The sequence below is a fragment of the Gopherus evgoodei genome, chromosome 13 (assembly GCF_007399415.2).
Source record: "Gopherus evgoodei ecotype Sinaloan lineage chromosome 13, rGopEvg1_v1.p, whole genome shotgun sequence".
Classification (NCBI taxonomy): domain Eukaryota; kingdom Metazoa; phylum Chordata; order Testudines; family Testudinidae; genus Gopherus; species Gopherus evgoodei.
The window spans coordinates 12197794-12214592 of NC_044334.1; the positions used below are offsets into that span (position 1 = coordinate 12197794).

At 38.6% G+C, this 16799-nt stretch overlaps 1 protein-coding gene across 1 annotated transcript in view; it reads right to left on the reverse strand.

The window, feature by feature from the left end:
- Positions 1 to 16799, reverse strand: part of STX2 (syntaxin 2) — a 46268-nt gene that overhangs the window by 1113 nt on the left and 28356 nt on the right. Inside the window, 7 exon segments of the mRNA XM_030583162.1 lie at positions 6433 to 6543; positions 8198 to 8335; positions 8447 to 8478; positions 8481 to 8516; positions 13874 to 13982; positions 14199 to 14272; positions 15452 to 15526. Of these exon segments, the coding sequence (XP_030439022.1) occupies positions 6433 to 6543; positions 8198 to 8335; positions 8447 to 8478; positions 8481 to 8516; positions 13874 to 13982; positions 14199 to 14272; positions 15452 to 15526 (575 nt within the window).

Genomic DNA, 16799 nt, shown 5'->3' on the forward strand with positions numbered 1-16799 from the left:
ATGTGTCACGTAGGCTAATGTAAGATTAAGTGCTCCTGATTCTATGGTTTAATATGCAAATGACAGGATTTACTAAACTACAAACTGAGATGGTATTGTATTAGTGACAACAAAAACACATGTTAAAAAGTGATAGTTTAAATAACTCTTCCTGATGAGCTGTATGAAAGAGAATGCTGCTTCTAATTATGTCAATATTTCCAGGTTTTAAAGATACAGAAGTAGCCATTGGCTGTTGTGAAGGCCAAAAGTGTAACTGGGTTCACAAAAGAATAGGTAAATCCATGAAGGATAGGCTGATCAATGGCTATAAGCCAAGATGGTCAGGGACACAGCCCCGAACTATGGGTGTGTCAACCTCCAACTGCCAAAAGCAGAGGATGGATCACTCAATTGCCTTGTTCTGTTCATTCTCTCTGAAGCATCTGGCAATTGTCACTCTCTGAAAACAGGATACCCGACTAGATGGACTATTGTTCTGACCCAGTATGATCATCCTTTTAGTATACAGAGTATCTAAGATCATAAGTACAATAGAGTTTCCCTTTCAAGTTCTGAATCATGACCTTTCATCCTTGCAGATCATCAGTGTAGGTTGTGACTGAAGAAAATGTTGCTATGTAGATGACAATAACGTGTTCCACTAATATAGAAAAGGCCGAGAAGTCTCAAAAACACAAATTTGCGTTATTGTTAGAGTTAGTATCTTGTGCAGATTCCCACTTCTAAATTTGCCATCTCATAAAAGAGGCTGATAGAAAGCGTACGATTTAAAAAGTCTGTTTTTTAACTGGGAAATCTTAATGCACTTGTGTTGCAAACACACTCTGGCTTCAGAGTGGCATATGTAATATGTGTGTTTTGAAAGCTCTTTATAATTGTAAACACACTATGTGATAAGAGTTAAACTCCAAGTGAAAATGATTTCTCACCTTGGGCAGATCCTCAGCTGGTGTCCATTTTTCCATGTAAAAGTTAACAGGCTTGTGACAATTTACACCAGCTGAGGATATGTCCCACTGTCAACCTCTTATATAATGAGGTTGAACTATGTAAAATTACATAAAATTACCATTAAAGCTCAGTTTTCATAATTCAAAAGAGATCTACTTTTGAACATACATTACGGCTTCTTACAGCAACTAGAGACTGACAATATTCACTACTTCATCATGTCCATCCTCCATGCCTGGTCATTAGTATTACACTGTATGTATGTCAAGGGTTTGTACAAGATAGCTTGTTTGTGTAGTGAGTTCTCAAAGCTAAACAACAACAATGAAGCAAATTAGTTGATTAGTTACTTACTGCCGCATTGGCAGAGATATGCATGCTGAAGTTATCCAAGCATCATCAAATACCAACTGACAGACCAACAATTAGAGCAATTAAGGCAACCAACACCAGCGATAGAATGACAATTATCCACTTTTTCTGTCAAAGGAAAGCAAAGTGATTAATTTCAGAACACAGTGTTAAACAGGATCTGGATTTATTCTCGATCTTTAGAAAAGAAATTCAATCTTTTTAGACCACCTTAATTTTTGAAGTCTGAAATGGTCCTGACTATCATTTTTGACTGCCACTTGGTTTCTTAAAAGGATCTCTAATCTAGTGAGGCTAGAGTTTATTAGCTTTTTTGCCAGAATTTACAAGAAAACATTTGGGCTCCCATATCTGATATCTACCTCATTGTAAACATATTAACAGTTCCCAATACAGAAAAAAATTATATGTTTATGTAGCGGGTTCTGGGACAGAGAATATATACACCTCAAACAGGCTGTGTATGATTTGCTCTTGAAACCAAAGATTATTTATCTATAAAATAATCTAAGTACAATTCTACAGTCAGGTCTTTCCATATGACTTGCCTGCTCTAAAGTTACTTAACATGCCAAGAACAAAGAGAATTCTTGCTGTAGTCTCCATTGCCACCTCCACCCCACACACTGTATTACATAACTCAGAAAATTACATTGCAGTTTTAAAATAATATTAATATAATGCAGATGGCTAGATTGCAAAACCATTAGTGTTCAGAGGTCAAAAAGCAATTGTTTTAGTAGATTATTGACTTCATAATGACTCATCTTGGGAGTTGAAGGCAAGAAGCACATTCAAACGCTGAAGCATTTTCAGTGTCAATGCAAGTGAATTAAATGCGGCTTTTAAAAATAAACCTTTCCAATGATATCACATAATTTTGTTTCTTTGAACCATATATGATGCCCATCAAATTATGATGATTCATACTTTTATAGAAATGCATGTCAATGATAAACTATAGTCACTGAATCTTGAAAATAATATAGTATGAATGGAATTTCCACTTTGCTGAAGGAGATTTACAATGTTAGCAGAAAAATCAAATTAATTTTAAATATATTATTACAACCACATGTCCAGATAGGTCATTCAGTTAGAGAGGTTCTAAGCCTTTACAAACATATTTCACTCCCGAATAACTTTGTGCCACAGAAGTTACTTACCAGTAACACATTTTAAACACTTCTTTTGGGTGTACGGTTTTTATGCATTCAGAAACAAGTTGCTTTAATGAAAAAAAATCAATCTTACTGCATGTGAATGGTGGAATTTCCCCTCCACAATTTCTGCCCTTCAGAAATAATATTCCCAATTCACATTAAGTCTATTCAGAACAAATTTGGTAAGCTATATCCTGTAATAACAAATGGAGTTTATAATAGATGGGAAGAGGAAATTTGGTAAAGAAAAGATTTCACTTTTAAGGATGCAGAGACCATGGACAATTTGAATATAAAATTTTCCAATCCAATTTCATTTGACCCATACATAGTAACTCTAAAAAAGCTAAGCATTATTTCTTGTATGTTCTCATGCTTACAGTATAGAAATACAAGTAAAACAAAAAAGGTTATTTACCTTTGCATAAATGTTGTTCTTCGAGATGTGCTGCATATGCTCATTACAGCAAGGGGGCGGTGTATGTCCTCCATGCTCTGGTGCTGAGGGTTTAGATGTACTATTGGGGACAGCCACACCCATGCCCAAGCTGCTCTTGTTCCTAAGTGGGAAGTATAAAAGGAAGAACTACCCAGTGCTTCCCTCAGTTCCTTCACATTGGAACAGTGCAATAGTAGACTTCATTGCACTAGGAAAGGAGAGTGGGTCTTCATTTGTCCCCGGTGAGTATGCAGCTTTGGAAGAAAACTGGCAAGTATAGTAGACTGATCAGGTGGAAATCACACACTACTTTGGAGAGAAACGTAGCTGAACTTTCTCTTTGTAGACAACTGTATATTACTGATCAGTGACCAGTGCATTCTGTTCCTCATCCTCCTAGCGGAGATAATAGCCATTAAGAAAGCTACTGCTAGTGAAAGGTGCAGAAGCAGGATGTGAAAGGTTCAACAGAAGGGTTCATAAGAGCAGACAACACTAAATTCAAATCTCAAGATACTGCTGCATCTCCACAGGCAGAAATTATCTAAACCTTTCAGGAACCTGTTGTGACAGAGGGAGTAAACACAGTCTTACCATCAATTTGAGCATGAAATGCTGAGATGGCTGCATGTGCACCCTAATGGAGTGAGTGCTAGGTCTGACTCCTTGAGAAGTGAGAGGTAGTCTAGAATCAATTGAATTATTTTCTGAGTAGGTGGCATTATGGGAGGCCACCCAGATAGAGAACTGTTGCCACTTACTCAGGTAAGCCGCTCATGTGGAAGGTTTCCTGATGTTAAGGAGAACATTCTGGACAGCCACTGAGCAATAAATATCTTGTGCATTCATTGATGAACCATGCCATGAGGTGTGGCACTAGGATTTGATCGAACACCAAACCATTGTTCTGTGTGACAAGGTCTCTGGTTATTGCTAATGGGAAGGATTATTGGTGAATGGGTTGTGTAGGTCTGAATACCATGGCTGTCTCAGACAGACTGGAGCTATGAGGATCATTCTGCCATGACCTTATCATATGCATACAGAGGGTCCCTTGTCCCTGAAAAACAAAAAGTGTTGGATATTGATTCTGGCTCTGAAGCAGAATCAGGAACATTTTCTGCTTTGTCAGGTTGCAAACTGATTGGCCAACAGAAACTCTCCTATGCAGAACACTAACTAGAACAGCTGGGTTGAGAGACCATTTATGGTCTATGTTGAAGGATCTGCTCAGACAACCTGCCAAGCTATTTCGAATCTCCATCAGGCAACATGCCCTGAGAGTGACCGAGCTCTGTATGCAGAAATTCCATAGCTTGACTGCCTCTTGGCACAGGCTGTCTGACCTAGTACCACCCATTTGTTCACATAAAATGCTACTGTGGTGGTGGTGGTGAGCACCTGGATAGTCTTGTCCTGAATGTGAGGCAGGAAATGCTGGTGCATATAAAACATTGCTTGCAACTTGAGGAGGATATGTAACCTGTATAGTCCACAAACCCCGAGTCTGAAGATCACCCAGATGTGCTTCTCATCCCATGACTGAAGTTCATTACCAAAGTCAAGCAGTGCAAGGGAGTCTCATGTTGTTTTGGCTCATCCACCAGCTAAGAGATGATGCTATCATGTCCAGAATGCATACTAGCTTGTCTAGATAACTGTGAGGGTGATAGACTGATCAGACCCATGCTCACAATGCTCAGAGATGCAGCCTGGCATTAGGAATAATATACGTACATTTGGTCATGTAACCTTAGAGCCTTAAACGATTTCTCTCAGTGGTCTGTGGATGATTCTTGAGGGGGACTTGTAGAGTCTTGTAGAGTCTGAAATCTGGAAAAGAAGAAATGCCCTGGCAGAAGTAGAGTCCAGGATCACTCCTCTGAACTCTATTCTTTGCAGAGGCAATACCACGGACATTTCTTCACTCAGTTTCAGACCCAGAGTATTGAAAAGAGTTTGACTGACGATAGTCTGCACCTGGTGTCCAGAGCAACCCCGAAATAACCAATCTTCCGGGTAAGCATAAACATGGATGTCTCTCTAGTGGAGGCAGGCTGCCACCATTGTCATGCACTTGGATAAAGATCCTCTGTGCCAATGATAGACCGAATGGCAGCTTGGTGAAACTGGTAATGATCATCCTCTGCCACAAACCTCAGGACTTCTTGTGGCCAGGATGGATCCATCACATGGAAGTAGGCATCTTGTAAATCGAGGGCAGCATACTCTCTCTCCTGGATCTAGGAAATGCCATGCAGAACTTCATGTTCTTGATATATTAGTTCAGGTTCCGAATGGGTCTCAGACATTCTCTAACGATAGGTATTAGAAAATATTGTAGGGGAACCTCTTCTATGGCTCCCAAAGAACACAGAGTCTGCACTTCTTGCCTCAGTACAGACTCATGAGAGGGCGTCCCTGAAGAGGGACTGGAGGGCGAGATGGTGTGGACAGAAAGAAAATGCAGAGTCTAATCCTGATTCCATCATGCTTCGCGTGCACACACTTGTCTGAGGTGATGGACTGACTGCCAAGCATGTAGAAAATGGGATATTCTGTCCGGGGCTACGGATTGTGGGAGGAGAAGGATCAGTTTTGGCCCAGGTCTGGTAGTATGCTGTCCTTGACATAAGAGTCAAACCAATGCCTTAAGGCCTGGGGATGAAGAGACCTAGATGAAGAGACCAGGGAAATAGAGGGCAACAACCTTCTCCTCTGTGACCTTCTCTGCCTTCCCCTTAGAGAAGTCAGCCTGATGGAAGGGATAATACTGCTCTGTCTACGCTGGAACTGAAGATTGTAATTTTGTATGCTTTGCAGACAAACTGTAGAGACCCAAGGACCTCAAACCACCCAAGTCCTTCTGCGAGTGCAATACTTTGTTTTAGGTAGGAAAAAGGCATTCTTGAATGGACGGTCCTCAATTTGTCTATTGCACCTCCACAGGGATCCCAGAGGACTGCAACCCAGGAGCAACGTCACCATAGCTTCCCTACAGAATCTGCCATGTCCAAGGAGGCCTGAAGAACTGATAGAGAGACAAGGCAGTCCTCAGAAGCAAAGGACTCAAGAACCGTGTCCTCTCAAACCCGCTGTCACATTACTGGCAAACAGATTGCCTCCCAGTTAGAACAGCCACACTCACCAATACTTCACACGGATTGGCAACACAGAGCTGTAAACTTGCCATAGAACACAAACGCTCTGACCACTGACATGGATGGCAAGAAAGAACTCAGGGAGAGGTGGCTCCATCCTTTATACCTCTTTCTTCGATGCACAAGGAGGTTGGGAATGGTTGGGGCCGCCCCTGGGTATTGCTAGGGAAAACTCTCCAGCACTGGTGCATGGGACACACGCACACCCATAGCAGAATGGACCTATGCAAGCACTCAAAGACCATCAAGTTTACTGTAGTTAATTTCACATGCTGTAAAACTACCTTTATGTTATGCCATATTAATTGAGTTATTGAAAATCCAAAAAAAAAAAAACCCTTACCCTTCGTGCTTTACTTTGATATTTAAGTGCCTCTTTTGTCTTCTCTTTAGCATGTTCTATATAATCTGATGCATTCATCACATTCTTTTCTATGCTGTTGATCATTTCACCCTTGAAATAAAATTAAGAAAAAAATTTTACACCACTACTAGAATTTTCTGGAGCCCTGCATAAAGAACCTAAGTAAACAATATATCAAAATGATTTTAAACATGGAAAAGAATTATGTATTAATGGCTGAAGTTTTTATTTTTGCATCCACATGTGATGGAAAAAAGGAATGGGAAGTAAGGTCTCTTGGGAAAAATATTTAACCTAAAAAAAATATATATTGGTAAGGGCAGGTAGGGACAAATACTGATAATTTAAAGCATATTCCTAAGTGAAAGGTATGCTTTAATAGCTCATCTACAACTGGCATACTAAAGAGTTCAGCAGCATCTGATGAAGCACATGGAAACGGCAAGGGTACCTACAAAATATTCAACCAAAATTAGTCATAGGTTTTAAGGAGGTGGATTCCTCCAAAATAACTACTTAAAATGCCAGTATATAATGAATTTTAGCTCAGTTATGATGAGAACTTTGGGAATGAAATGCAAGATCTGGAAAATATTACAGTAGATCTGTCACCTGTGTTTCTGTCCATCAGAAGAAATAATCAGCAGCAGTGAACAGCAAAGCATTAAAAATGATGCACAAATAACTTGTTCATTTTTGTACAAGTTTACAACATGCCAGTAATTTTCACACTTATTCATTTTGTATCAAGGTAACATATCAGACGTATAGAATGTGAAATCCTCCAAAAAGGGATATGCTAAATATAGGCTATTCACAATACTACCCACTGAATTCTTTCACAGTGGATCTAACACAGTTTAATTTCACTGTATTAAAAAAAAAAAAAAGTCTGTGAATCCCAAGAACAGAGTTTATACAGTTCAACTGAATACATTTTTTCATATTTTATATATACTGCAAATAGAGTTAATTGTTTTAACCCTAAATGATCTTTACTTCCATCTCCTTATAAGATAACATTTATGAAATTGAGAGGTGGGGACACTGACTATCACCCTCCCACTTATGGACTTACTTATAATTTCCATTTGTTAATGGGAACAAAGTATGGGTATGCAGCATGCCAATTTTCTTTCTATATCACTGCCAATACACTTCTCACTCAACATTTAACCCACCACCACTTTAGTCCTCTGCAATCAGCTAACAAATTCTGTTGGTTTTCAATATATTAACTGCCTGTTTTGGCCTAGTTAGGCCAAATTTACTCTATGATCTAAATCTAGATTTGAATTCAGGTCAATGTATTCACCCACCACATTATCTAGCCCTGATCAGGAAATTCCACTATAGCACTAAAAATAGTTTTACACTTCTACTTAAATATATACAGCAAAAATCTCATCCTTTAGCATTTGACACATTTTTGTATATCTTATGGATCGCAATGGCAGTTATTCATATCCCTAGCAGATGTGATCAGACATGGAGCTCAGACTAGATGATGCCTTCTGGCCTTTTTAAAAAAAAACATCATTGATGTGTAATCTTCAATAGTTTGCCTTTACTTTTACAGAGTTATGATTAGTGTTTAAACAAAAATGGTACCTAAAAAGGTTGCAGTTATCAAGATTGCTAGATATTTGAGTATCTGTCAATGCCCTGTATTATTTAGACAAGAAAACTACAAAACATGCAAAGCACTTCATTACTAAGACGATTTTTGAATTGGTTCTGTTACCTGAGCCTCAACAAACATAGCCATGTCCATAAACATGTCATGTAGCGCCCGTATACTGGATTCCAGTTTCATAATATCTTTGTGTCGTGACTCAATTTCATTCAGAGCTTGTCTAGTAATTTGGGAGTCTGATATAATCTTTGAAGGAGGAAAATAGAAAATAACTAATAAGTATGTGATTAACATATTCCTGAATGAAGAAACAGAATATGTGATAGCCATAAAGTGGGCTGTGAATACATACATCACAAGGTGAAAAATAGAAGGATTACCACTTTCAACATTTCTTCCAGTTCTTCATCGGTGGTGTTTTTTCCAGCTAGGAAGAAAGCATATTTTAAGGTTATAAAGCAACAGTACTTTATCTATTCAACATATTTTGCTACACCTAGAAGCCTGAGAATTCACCATGAACAATAATTACATACAACACAAAAACAACTTAATATTTTTTAACTAAACATTAACTAGTTGACTCTCTCAAACCCAAGTATTCATTGTGTTTATGGGGAAGTGGTAGCAATGAAGTTATATTACAATCTTAGGAAGAATGTGCTAAATGCAGGATAAGGATTCAGGAGCTGATGACTCACAACCTTGTACTCAGAACTCCACTCCACAACAAATAACAGGTTTTTAATAACAATTAGCATCCAAACCTCATGCCAGTGGGGGGTCTCACAGCCATTAAGCACATGTATGAGAGATATTGTAGCATGAGAACACCTGCAGCTGTGGTAACAGGACAGAAAACAAGGGAAAAAACTCATCTCCTGAAGGTAATGATTCTAGATTGTTGCATGGTCAAAACAATACCATTTTTAAGAAAGCTATTTTTTCATAATAATGCATTCCCCTATCATGGTGTCTCTATAAGGTGGAGACTGGGAGCTAAGAAACATGAGGTTTTTAAAAGAGTTTTCTAAGAAATTTGTCCTTGTGGAATCAAACTGTTATTCCTCAAGCTGTTTCTGATGGTAAGCAGTATAGTAAGAATCAAATGTTTTTTGCAGACACATGATAAGAGGTTAAATATAATGAAAAAATAAAATCATGAAATTCATTTTTCATGTTTTTGGTAAGCACAATAGAAAAAATTACTTTAATATAAAATAAAACTATTTAACATTCATGTTTGTAAAACTCCTATATTATATTGAAGATATTAATTCACGTGAGTATCTACGGAAACTACGTACATAAAGAAAAATTTAGATCCTTAGTTTGAAAATAATGAAACAGTATTACAAAGATGAGATTAAAATTATTTTAATACAGGATTCAGTTCACATTAGCACATGGGTTCTCAAACTTCATTGCACTGCTGCCCTTTCTGAGAACAAAAATTACTACATGACCCCAAGAGGGGGGACCCAACCCTGAGCTGCCCAAGCCCCACCAACTGGGGATAGGATGCCCCAAATCCTAAATCCAAGGACTTCTTTTAAGTCTTTAGTGCACAGAAGACTTAACTTTAGTCAGAAACAATAATTTAAATAACTTTTATTTAAAGTAGCCATAACTCGTGATATTTTAGGATTTTTTGCTTGTGGGTGAGTGAAGAGGATGGTAAACTGCCAAAAAAATTAATCAAGTACCACTATCTTGGCAGGAGAAGCCAATGGAAAGCAGCAACTCAGTTACAAAAGGACTCTGTTACTACAACGACAAAAGGAGCAGCAGCAAAGAGTTTTAATTCTCCACTGCACCATGAAATCTTCCCTCTCTTTCCCTTAACATGGTAAAGAGCTTATCAGATTTGCTGTCCTAGATTCACTTTAGATCTCTTTGGTTTTACTGCTTTCCACATAGCTCCTCCCACTGAATAGTTGGGTTGCAGACCTTCCACTCAGATGTATTAACTTGTGTTTATTTATATTGTTTCCTGCACATATTTCTAATTCTACATACAACTTTCTGTCTTGTTCCTCTAGACCCACTGCTCTTTGCAACACCTCCTAATCAGTGTTGGCATCATAACACGGAGGACCCCAAGCTGACGGAAATAGATTGGCAAGGAAAAACACCCCCAAAAACAAAGGCCTGAGTTTCCCCCTTTAGCAGCACCACTGCCAGAAAAGGTTTGGGGTAGGATTTCTAGTAGTAAATTGTTTCCTCACTCTCTGGTTTCACTGGTGCAAGGAAGACTGGGTTGAGAAGTTCATCTTTTCTTTCCCCCACTGCATACCATTCCTGAGAGGGATACAGGACCATCCTGTGAAATGCAGAACTTGCACGGGACACAGGACCCCCAGAAGACCTTGCTTAGCTAGTGCTCAAGCAAGACCTAGTTTTAATTTGGCATCATTTGAGTATATTTCTCTCTTCTGGTTATACAAGTACAAAGTTTCCCAGAAATCTTAAATGTTAAAAGTTAACATACAAATAAAAGCAGGGAAAAATGTAAGGGATATTTATTTAGTTTAAAGACCATCAATCGTTTTCATTTCTATTACTATACCAGTCATATCACATTTTGGCCACAAATGATTGTCATTTGTTGGCTGGTTCATCCTTGAATTATTTCTTCATTCATCACTAAAAAACAAATATTTTACTTAAAAGAATACAAGTATGAAACACTGAGTAGAGAGCAACAAGTTACAATGAAGTAATGCATTGGTGGCAGCCTGTTAAACTCACAAGAAAAATATTTAAATGATTTAGGATACTGCAGCAAAACCAAATGACAATCATTTTCAATTTCTGTATAGTATCTGGAGATGTTTTACAGGTTCAGTGCAGGATGAGGTAGTCATTTATGATGATTCGGTGTTAGAGGCAGGTTGAAGTGTAATAAATGCTCTTAGCGGTAATAAGAACAGATCATGAAAGAGTGAAATTCAAGTTCTAAATAGCACTTGACAGACAAAAGAGACTCTTGGTTTTTAGATCTATATATTACCAGATTGAAAGTAACAGGAATTTCATATAGCACAAAGATCCAATTCTGGATACAGAGATTTACAGACTGGCCTGTCAAACTTTGGTGGTGTGCTAATAGCTGGCCGGTTATATGGTGCCGGCTTCTTCCGCCCTACCCCAGAGTCCACACAAGTTGTGGTGCATCAAAACTTCCTGACCCCATTATTGGATTTGGCTTTAGTCATAAAAGGACCTCCACAAAATCCTGCCCAAGCTATGCTTCAAGGCTTGGCTTCTCCTCTACTAAGCTCCTCTCTGTAAGGACTGTTCAGCTACACTCCAGCAGCGTTCCAGAAAGCCAGTGACTTAATTTCCTAATATTACTTTTTCATATAAGCAATTGCCATAAGGAAGGTAACAATCAAAAACTAGAGAGGCGATTGTCTATAAAATCATGAATGGATGGGCAGGAAGTCCGCAAGAACCTCTGTATTAAGAGGTTGTCCAAAAATATCAGAGTGTGTGTTAATTCCTGCTCAAAAAGTTTATTCAGTAATTTCTTTGAAGAATAAGTTCTTGATTTTTGTTATAAAACTTGACATGATTCTAGTTAAGAATGCAGAGAAAAAAAACAGCTAGAAACAAATTTCACAACTTTCTAATGTGGAAAACTTTGCTCTTCCATTAATTTAGGTGAAGGTATCAGAAAGAAGTGATCCCCCACAAGTTTAATCATTCTGTTTAAAGCACTTACAGCAACTGATATTGTAGCCAGGCAATAATAAACGAAGTTGAACAAACCAGAACAAAACCAAACCTCAGATGTGATTTACACTTCCCATGAACCTGTCATTTCAATTTATAAGTTTGGATACAACACAGTGAAGATTGTTTTATCCAATTCATGCTCTTTTAGATCAAATATACAATGACTTGGGCAGCATCCCTACCAACATAGCCACACACTGTGTGGGTGAATCATTTAATGCTGGAATTTTTAAAGAAGCTTAAGGGGATGTCCACAACCCACTGACTTTCAGTAATCTGACTTTCTTAGGCTTCTTTGAAAATCCCTGCCTTAGATTATGAGAGATGTACCTAACTAGTGAGGAAAGGAAAGTTAATAGTGAAATGGTGTTACCAAAATAGTGATATTTCACTTCCTCCAGAGATATTCATGGATGGTTTTATGAATTACACTAATTGTTAAATAGTGAAAAAATTCAAGAGAAGTCAAACCAAGTTTTAGCCCCTTCCACCGCAACAGGATATCTAGTATCTTCTATTTTATACAAATAACCACCTTTCAGTGGGGAGTGTCTGGCTTGCCAGGGGAGAAGGAATAGTGTTTTATGGGCCAGGGAGGGAAGGGGAGCAAGGCTTAGAAGCTACGGCAAAAGGGGGAGTGAGTCAGTTTTGCAAAACTGACATACCCAGGGACTAAAAAGGCTGGGGAATTCAAAAGGGGCAAGCTTGGCAGAGGAAGCCTCTTTTCCCCAGACCAGGCGGAGCACCACTCACCCTTCCTCCCACTGAGGTGGCAAAATACCAGGTTTGGAAGGACCTCCTGTGGGCATCACACTAGCCACTCCTTTCTAGGGGGGCTGGGAAGGAATTTTTTCCTCACCACCAGATTGGCCTAGGTGGAGTAGGGGTTTTCCCCACCTTCCCCACAGCAGGTTCAGGAAGGGCTTTGTTATGGTGAGGAAGGAAGGGTGTTAGGCTATTATGTCACAACTCATCATGTAAGTGGGGGTGGATGTCCACAGCTAGTACTACAGAGGGAAGGTATACAGTGACCGGATAAATGGCTTGGTAAAGGACTTAAAAAGGAGGTGTTGGTTAAAGGAATGGAATTGGGGAGGGGGGGGAGAAAATCAGGGCTCCTATGACTGGTATGGCAAGGAGCCAACCCCACTTTCTTGTAGGCCACCTTAATCCTCATCTGAGAGTGGAGGGAATAGTAAAGTCCCAGGAATGGGTTGGCTTGTGGACCTGGATGGAAAAAAAAAGCAGGGCTGGCACAAGCCCGCCAGGTAGCTATTGAATGAACATGAAGTTTCCTGCATGTACACTTATCTGCCCAGTTGTCCGCGACATCTAATAATAAAGTTGTGGCCTGATTAAAACCATACCAAGTGTCTCCTGTCCTTCTTTCGGTATAGCTGTACAATACAGGCTACAATTCTAAGAAGCAGGAGAGGTATAAGAACATTCAACAGCACAGGTCGACAATCTTTCTGGGTAATAATCTGGCAATACTACAGTGAGTGAAATTCTGGCTCATTGAAGTCAATGGGATCTTTGCCACTGATTTGACTGTATGTTCAGTCAGATTTGACTGTATGTTTGACTGTATGTTACCATGACGGTAACTTTAGTAAAAGAATGATGAAGTCTAGAAGAATCTACTGAGAACAAAATCAATGTTTAAACTAACCTTAACCTGCAGAATGATCAGTTCTTCCATATCGGAAGCTATTAGACAGTTACAATTTAACCAGCTATTTATATTATGTGTAACATAAAACAAACAAGTGAAGCTTATTTGTGTTCATCATCTAAAGAGTTAAGTTCCAAAGGAACAGCTGCAGAGAAGTATGCAGGACTACACTGCCATTTTATTGAAAAAAAACCTTGTCTGGTGGTACAAAGAAAGAACTGGACAGAGGAAAATAATACTAGAAGACTGGGGGTATTATTTCAATTCTGTATAAACCAAACCAACAAAAAGATGTCAATAAAAAAAACAAAGACCATTAAAAAAGTTAATTTAGCCACCTATATCGGAAGAAAATTCAGGTCACTTACTTATTTCTAACTGTCGCTGTATCCGTCCTTTGCTGCGTTCTCGAAACTGGGTCTGGGTCTTATTGTATTCTGTCATGACCTCCACAAGCTTCCAGGACAATATTGAGTGCTAGTTTTGAGGAGTAAAAGTATATAGTACATTATTTTACAATAAAATGCACTTGCCCTTTCCCTTCCCCTCCCCCCAAAAAGTATAAAATAGAATGTAGGCTCCAGCAAAGTCCAACCCTTTCCTTTCCCCACCCTACAATATTGTGCATCTTCTGGAGCTTAATTGATTTTGTTAAAATCCTCAGATTTCCCCATGCGTACTTGATGATCATACCTGTGTTTTTTGTATCCTGATTTCAACTGATGTTCGATTAGCATTCCCATCTTGATCAAAACTTTGTTCAATAGCTAGGAAGAATATAAGAATTCATGCTGTAAGGTGTTAAGAATGCAACATATAGTAAAAGTTTAACGTAAACATTTTAATAAATCACAATTAGTATTGTTTTCCTGTTTCCTACCCCCAAAAAGGTAGTTCTCTTTAAAAGAGTTTTACCCACATAATAGTTCAAGTATCAGAGGGGTAGCCGTGTTAGTCTTGATCTGTAAAAGCAGCAAAGAATCCTGTGGCACCTTATAGACTAACAGACGTTTTGGAGTATGAGCTTTCGTGGGTGAATACCCACTTTGTCAGTTGCATGTCTGACGAAGTGGGTATTCACCTACGAAAGCTCATGCTCCAAAACATCTGTTAGTCTATAAGGTGCCACAGGATTCTTTGCTGCTTTCACCACATAATAAAAACTAAACCTATTAATGATCTATTCTTAACCTTGCATTCTATAACTTCACACAGTCGAATTAAAAACAAAATTTTTAAAAGTATCTGTTTGTTGATAGGTATGATGTCATCTTTTGTGCTTGGAAGCAGCCTAACAAATTGGGGTTGCTACTACAATCTGAATAATAAATGTTGTTTGCTAGACAGAGGGATTTTATTAAATATTACCCTTAAACCTAGAAACCAACAACTGAAGAAAAGAATAACGTGAATGTAATCTAGTGGCACTAGAAAAAACACAACGTAGTTATGTTTGAGTTGAACACATGCTGAACGATTAAGACTCCTAAATACTTATTAGCTGCCTAAATAAGGGGCCTGATTTCAAAAGTACTCAGGAGTAGATATATGAATTTTGGGACAGAATTTCAGCTGGGGTAATTTAGCATAGCTCCACATCAGTTTGTACCATCTGAACACATGGCCACTTAGTTTAAAATTGTTGATTAAACACTGGGCAAATATGTTTAATCTACAATTCTTTCCTTGCATCTGATAAAGTGGCATGTCTTGATCATTTCTGACACAATAAGTGAAACTAATTTTAACATTCTGAGTTCCAAGATTTTCTGTAATATATATTTTTTTAAAGTTTGGAACATCCCACTATGATACTATGAAAACCAAATTTGTATATGCATATATTGACCCCATTACATTGAGGGGCAAATTCCAAAGTTCTTGAGATACATATAAAAGGCTCTATATAATATTTAAATCGGGGGGGGGGAGGGATTTGTACTTACCCTTTAACTCAGCGTGAGTTTTATTAGCAATTTTCTTGATTTCTTTGTTCAGGTCCTCGAGTTCTTCCTTTGTTCCTTTTATTTTTAAAAGGAATGTGAAACACAGTTTTTAGAATAATTAGTGATTGAGTCTAAGCTGTACTGACAAGTAAGTATACCTTTTGGAAGGTATCCAAACTATCTTCCTCCAGAACCTTACACCTAAAATTGACTACAAGCATTAAAGTATGAAAAACAAACAGGTGGAGGATTGCTGGAGGGAGTGGGCAGCCTGTCTTACTTGTAGTGGATTATATTCAATTTTATTCTATACTTGGGTTATTTGTGATGTATTTTACGTTACGTTGAGGGCAACCAAATTGTAATTAATAAATGCCCTTTTTCAGCATTTATATGCATCCAATAAGATGATTAACTCTCCAGTTACCTGAGTAAAATAAAGTTAGTGAGAGAAGTATGGTGCATGAATTCACTAAAAATTGTATCGTTTTAAAAGACCATGAACCATACCAGCTGCCTAGTACTGTGCATAAAGCAATGGGCAGGGAGACAAGATATCTGGGTTCTATGACTGACTTTGCCACTCTGCTACATGAACATGGCAATTCACATCCCTCATCACCCTGTGGCTTTGTTTTCCAGCTTTAAAATAGTGTAAATACTTGTTTTCCTTTATTAACTTCTCTGAGAGCCTCAAGTATAAGCTCTATGAGACGATTATATATTATGTGTAGTTCTCACTATTGTATCTCAGCTTCCTTCCACTGCTCATATCAATTTAATCATGTTTACTTAATGCTGACATTCACTCCGATTGATCATTCTGGTAGATATGCAAGAGGATAGTAGACTAATTTGTGTGCCTGTAATAGAGGAAAACTGCAAAGATTAAAGCTTCATAGCCCTTAAAGAAAAACAATACTGGAGAAGCCACATGTGTCCAGAAGTGTTTGGATCCTCAGCATCAAAACCAGAAAGAGGACTCTGACTAGATCATATTTCTAGAGAAACACCATCTGACACTTTAGATCAATTGTCCTCAAACAGCAGGATGCACCCCCAAGAAACATTCAAAGGGCGTGGGGAGAAAGAGGGCGAGTCATCCCCCATGAGGGCAGGGAGGGAGCTCCACCCAGCTCCGCTCCGCCACCACACCTGCCCTCAGCCTCGGCCCACTTACTCCTGTTCACATCCTGCCCCCAGGAGCTGTGGCCCTGCTCTCAGCACCCAGGTCAGGGCATGGACAGAGGTAAGGGGTGTAACCTTGAAAAGTTTGGGGACCACTTTAGATTTCAATGTAAGAGGATTTTATTTTCTATTAAGAGCTATTACTTTGGCCCACAGCACA